General features: G+C 36.1%; 1 protein-coding gene across 1 annotated transcript in view; it reads right to left on the reverse strand.

The window, feature by feature from the left end:
- UBE4B (ubiquitination factor E4B) overlaps positions 1 to 6,549 on the reverse strand; it is a 129,929-nt gene that overhangs the window by 75,135 nt on the left and 48,245 nt on the right. Inside the window, exons 4-5 of the mRNA XM_012662501.1 lie at positions 3,036 to 3,123; positions 1,940 to 2,084 (exon numbers count right to left, since the gene is read on the reverse strand). Coding sequence (XP_012517955.1) covers positions 1,940 to 2,084; positions 3,036 to 3,123 — 233 coding nt within the window. The remainder of the gene's footprint in view (positions 1 to 1,939; positions 2,085 to 3,035; positions 3,124 to 6,549) is intronic.

Consider the following 6,549-nt stretch of genomic DNA (forward strand, 5'->3'; position numbering starts at 1 on the left):
AAAAAAAAAAAAAAAAATTGGGGTGCAAAGAGAGTTACTGACATATTACATGTTAACTGTAAAAAGAAGCTACTCCCAACCATATAGGTTCATTTATCATACTACGAATGCAACTGAGTTAATACGTCTTAGTCTAGACGTGTTTTATACACAATAAAACGATTAAGTCCAAAGTTCAAAAGATTTTTATAGTCTAATAGTCACCACCTAGCTTTCAGGATCATAGTTTACATTTTATTAGATACATTTTATTTTATTTTATTTTAATTTTTTAGAGATAGGGTCTTGCTATGTTGCCTAGACTGGTCTCAAACTCCTGGCCTCAGCAATGTTCCTGCCTTAGCCTTTCAAGTAGCTGGGACTACAGGCATGTACCACCCCACCTGGCTGCTAGATACATTTTAAATGTCATTAAACAAATAAAAGTTCTAACCCACATAAATTTTATCTGATTTGGTTATTAAAAACTACTACTTATAATTAGTTGGGCGTGGTGGCACATGCCTTTAGTTCCAGCTACTTGGGAGGCTGAGGCAGGATGATCACTTGAGCCCAGGAGTTTGAAGTTACAGTGAGCTATGATGATGCCACTGCACTCTAGCCTGGGCGACAGAGTGACATCCTGTCTCAAAAAAAAAAAAATTACCAATTATATGTGTAAGACAGATTTGAGAATATTAAGATTTATATTAAGAATAACATGTAAGGCCAAGGGTGGTGGCTCACACCTGTAATCCCAGCACTTTGGGAGGCTGAGGTGGGAGGATCGCTTGAGGCCAGGAGTTTGAAGACCAGCCTGGGCAACCTGGCAAGACCCTGTCTCTACAAAAAATTTAAAAAATTAGCTGGGTGGGGTGGCGTGCACCTATAGTCCCAGCTACTCAGGAGCTGAGGCAGGAGGATCACTTCAGCCCAGGAATTCAAGGTTATAGTAAGTTGTGATGGCATCACTGTACTCAAGCCTGGGCAACAGAACGAGATCCTATCTCAAAAAAAAAAACAAAACAACATGTAGCAGGGTTTCAAACACATGGTTGCTAAGCTCATCTCTATAATCAGAGTTAATAAGATGAGAGTAAAATCAGATATAGCCTCCAGGAACACAGAGGACTTTCTTGTTTTCCCTTCCCTGCAAGGTAGGCAGTATAGGTAAGGGAAAGGCAATCTCTTTGGTATCTGTTCATTTAAAATGTACACATTAAGGGACTATTTTGTGCAAGACACCCTTCTAGTCACTGGAGATACATCAGTTAGAAAACCAGGCAAAAGCTGCCACCATCAGGGAGGTTATAGTCCAGAGACATGCAGAAAAACACTCTAGCACATTTCCCCTACCTCTTCTGCATTCCAAATGACTGCTGTAAAGAAAAACGATAGTGCCCTATAATGCTGGTATCTTGCTAAGAGTTTTATTATTTTGTTATAAGTGTGGCTTAGCATAACCTCTTAAAATAGAATCCTGGAAACAGCAAAATGTCATTATGTTCTATCTTGCTAAGCGATTTAATCAAATAGATTTACCCCACTGTCTACACACGGCCTGGTAGGCACTTAAAGCAGGTGTGTGTCATACAGAACACCTCTCTCAGGATCCCTAAAGACCACCCAGGATACTCCTACTTTATAAGAGGAGCGAATGATCTCTAAGCACCTTCCTACTGCAAAGGAAAACATTTCAACTCTGAGACAATGGAGACCAATAACTATATATAGTTTTCTTTTGTAGAAATCATGAAAGTAAAAAATAATTAATCAATAAGATCAGAGGAAAGGGAAAAAAAAGTGACTAAACAGCAGCGCCCTCCACCAAGAAGTATCCCTGCAATAAAAAATACACCTAAAAGCAAGATAGAGTGCATGTCGATAAGAGAAGACAAAGATCTTACAGCTTGCTTTCTTGCAAGTACTCTGAAATAAGACTGCTGAGCTAGATTCCTACCTTCTTTTGGGTTCTGCTTAAACTGTGCAGAAAGAGAAGAAAGAAAGATGACATCTCTGTCTCGGTCCTTCCAAGAGACACGGAAGATTTTACAGACCAGCTGTAAGGCCTGCTCTTCAGACACTTCAGGGCCTGAGGAAGGTTCCTAGTGAGGAAGAAGATTTGCGGGTTCATTTCAAATAGAAAGTATGACTTAGGTACTAAGGGAAAACTAAACGTGTTACTATGACATCAAAGTTACATCTAAGTCTCATGAGCTTACAATACAATCTACGGGGGAGCATAAAGGAGCAAGGACATTATCAAAGTTACCAAGAAATAAATGTTATAAATCACATACATATCTTAGTTGTTTACTTTTCTAAACTCCAAAGGACCAGGTTAACATTCTAGGCACATGATCAATTGTCCTCCAGGAATTTTCCCAAATTTTAACATTTCTCGTCACATTCTGCCACAGTTAAAACATCATATGTGAAAGAATTTTGTACACATTTAAAAACTACACAAATAAAGCACTGCACCAATAGGAAGCTACAGTCCAACTTCTGATAATCATTAACATGTGTTGCTAAAGGAGTCCTAACAATTTACTGAAAAATAAGTGGTGCAATTAGCTGTATTATGACACCCTAAATATATGGCACTAAGCTCAGACGATAAGCAAATGTAAAGGCCTTATGTTTTCAAAAAGCTTCTACTTGCTACTGGATTCTATGTATTCTTGCTTCAATTCCCAGCCATTTTCCTCTGCCAAAGATGTGATGATCTACTTGCTTAAAAGCAAAGGACCAATAGAAAAAATTCTAACTAGCTCTAAATTAGTTCCTATTACAAATTAAATTTACTGATAAAAGCATGGTCCTATACCAATGATAACTGAGGATTTTTATCAGATAAAAGGATTGAGTTATACTTCTTTTAATAAGGGCAATCTAGGCTACCTATTTTTCCCAAAAAGAAAAAAAAAGTCACCTGCATAGGATTCCCTGATTTAGGGAGGTCTACTCTAACAGACTCTCCAGATACAAGACGTGAGATGGTGTTTATATTACCTGTACTAAAAACTGAGGCCGGGGCTTCGTTGCTTACCAACCTTATCACTGAGGCTCCTTTTTTCTCTTCGATCATTTTCATCAACCTCCATATTTTCAATTCCGGAATCCACATCCACCTGGGACATGCTTTAAGTATAAAAGACAAATAAAACTTTTACCTTTTATAAACCCACACAATGTCACAGCTGCTGGTTGAGGAAAAGTTTTAAAAAATCAGTCAAAATCGGTCAGGAAAGCAAAATGATAAAGGATCACCTTTTTCTTATTAATTTCTAGAGCTCTTCATAAATTAGGATTTAAGCATTCTATCGCACGTGTCGGAAATAATTTTCCTAAGTTGTCATTTTCTTGGGCCCGCTTTAAAAAAAATCATTAGATTCTCGCTATATGTTATTTTTAAATGATATAAAACTCAATCTGGAGAAAAAGAAAAAAACTCAAGCAGGCCAGGTGTGGTGGCGTGTGTCTGTAGTCCCCACTACTCGGGAGGCTGAGGCAGGAGGATCGCTTGAGCCCAGGAATTCCAGGAAGCAGTGAGCTATGACAGCACCTGTGAATAGCCACTGCACTCCACCTTGGGCAAAACTGTGAGACTCCATTTCTAAAAATAAATAAATACATAAATTTTTTTAGCTCCTCAAAATCCAACTTAAAAATAAATTTCTTTAATTAAATTTTTTTTTGATTTAAAAAATAAAAAAGTCAACCAAAGATTAACTACAAAAACTGATTAAGGACATATTATTTCCCCCCATATTAAATAAATAATTGTCCCAGCACCATTTATTGGAAAGTGCGTCCTCCTTTTTAAATTTTGTAAAATCTATGTCATATGTCCAATTTTCATAAATGTGTGGGTCTATTTCTAGAGACTCATTCCTGTTAATGTTAGACAATTTGTCTGTCCCTGAGCCAATGATACCACTATACTTTAATTAATAAAACCTCACAAAAAGTCTTAATATCTGCTAGATCACTGCCCCCACCTTGTTCTTCTGCTGCAAGAGTGTCTTCACTATTCTTGACCCTTTCCACTTCTACACATACTTAAGAAGCAGCTTGACCTGTTCTTTTAAAACTCTGTTGGGTCAGCCAGGAAGTTTAGAGTTAAAAAAAAAAAAAAAAAAAATCTGTCTCAAAAAAAAAAAAAAAAAAAAAAGAGGAGAAAAAAACCACCAAAACCCTGTTGGGATTTTGACTAGAATTTCCTTGACTCTAGAGATCAAACTGTGGAGAAATAATATCATTATGTTATTGAGTCTATCACTCTCCAAGTATTTAGACCTTTTTTAGAGGTCTTTAAATAAACTTTGTAATTTTCTCCATAAAAATCTTACACTTCATTTACTAAATGTATTCCTAGGTACCATATAGTTTTTAATGAAATTGTGAATGGTGCCTTTTAAAAAATAAAGTTTTCTGATTTTTTGTTGTTGGCACATAGTAATGTTTAAATATACACCTCTTATAAATATATACCTGTTTATTTATACATGGAGTTAACTACATAAATAATCAATTTATCTCCAAATAATAACAGCTGTTTCTTCCACTCCAATCCTCACTTGTTTTACTGTACTGGGTAGGACCCTCATGTTGAATAGAAGCAGGAATAGAAGTCATCCTTCTTATTCCTGATTTTACAGAAAGTGACTCTAACTTCTCACCCCCAAATATGAGAGCTGCCGCAATTTTTTGTTAGATGTCCTTTATATTAGTCAGAATAAGATAGGCTAAGGTGTCGTAACACACACACTTTGAAATCTTAGAGGCTTAACACTATAAGGGTTTATTTCTTGCTTACGCAAAGTCTGATGAGAGTGAAGCATCCTTACTCCATCTTTAATCTATGCCATCTGCAATACACAGCCTCCAAGGTCACTGGAGCAAGAGAAGAGAGGGATGGAGGAGGAACATGGGCTCAACTGCCTTCACCTAAAAGTGACACATGTCACTCCCATTCATAGCCTACTGGACAGAACTAGTCACTTGGCCCCAATCTAACTGCAATGGAGACTGGGAAATATAGGGAAGCCTGTGGAATATTTGGTAAACTCTGTCTCTGCCACACTTTATAAGGATACTCCTTTCTGTTCCTCATTTGCTAACATTTTTATCAGGAATCAATGTGGAATTTTATCAAGCTTTTGCAGCTACCAACATCATAAGGACTTTTCTTTTTAATATATAATATGGTAGATGACGTTTACAGATTTTCTAATGTCAACACATCCTTGTATTCCTAAGATAAACCCAAACTGATCACAATATATTTGTCATATTTATTACATCATATTGTACTATTTTTAAGTAAACTTTTAATTGAAATATATGTTGAGAAATGTGCATAGATATGTCTGGCTGAATGTATTTTCATGAAGTAAACATACTAATGCAACTTGCACCAAGATCAGGAAATAGAATATTACCAATACTCCAAATGTTCCCTCTGTGACCCCTTCAATCACTACTATTCTGGCCCACAGTAACTACTGTCTTGGCACCTAACCCCACAGATTAGTTTCCCTGTTTTTGATGTGTTGTGGAACTCGATTTGTCAGATTTTTGCAAATATGTTCATGAATATGCATACCACGTAATTAATTTTCCTCTTTTATATTATTCTTGTCTGGTTTTAATATTAAAGTCACATTAGCCTCGTAAGTTGAGTAGAAGTGTTCCTTATTTTTTTTTAACTATTTAGAAAAATTAGTATAAAATTGAATGGTGGAATTATGTATAAAATCATAAAGCAGGGTGTTTTCTTTGAAAAATTTTAAAATACTGACTCAATTTACCTCATGGTTTTTGATTATTTGGATTCTCTCTTTCTTCTTCAGTCAATTTTGGGGAGAATTATATTTTTTTAAGAATTTGATTTTCATCCAAATTTTCAAATTTATATGCACTTTGCATATTTATACTTGTCATGGAATTCACTTCTTCAATAACAAATATTACCAAGTGCCCATTCTGTGCAGGCGTTATTCTAGGTGTCTGAGATCAATGAACAAAAGGTATTAAGAAAATCCCTACCTCACAGAGATTACATTCTTGTTAGAGGGCAAAAGAGAATAACCATACATAATCAAGAGGAAAGCACATAGTATATTAGATGATAATGGCCATGGAGAAATGAAAGAAAAGGCTGAGTGTGGTGGCTCACACTTGTAATTCCAGCACTCGGGAGGCCGAGGTGTAAGGATCTCTTGAGGCCAAGAGTTCAAGACCAGCCTGGGCAACATAGCAAGATCCTGTCTCTAAAAAAAAAATAATAATAATTTTTTTTTTTTTTAATTGAAAGAAAAAAAAGCAGGAAAAAGGTAATTAAGGGTATGGTGCTTTCCATTTTAAGCAGAGTGGGCCTCATTGTGAAACAACACATGGGCAAGGGCAGGAAGGACGTCAGCCATGTCCAGGGAGGAGCATTCCAGAAAAGGGACTTCATCACTCATATTCCTTTATTACTCTTCTCTTTTTCCTTTATTCATTTTTAATATGTTTAAAGCTTCATACTTTCCTCTAAGAATCATTTTAGCTACAATGTACAAA

This window comes from Propithecus coquereli, unplaced genomic scaffold, assembly GCF_000956105.1.
Source record: "Propithecus coquereli isolate 6110/MARCELLA unplaced genomic scaffold, Pcoq_1.0 Scaffold77, whole genome shotgun sequence".
NCBI classification, from domain to species: Eukaryota; Metazoa; Chordata; class Mammalia; order Primates; family Indriidae; genus Propithecus; species Propithecus coquereli.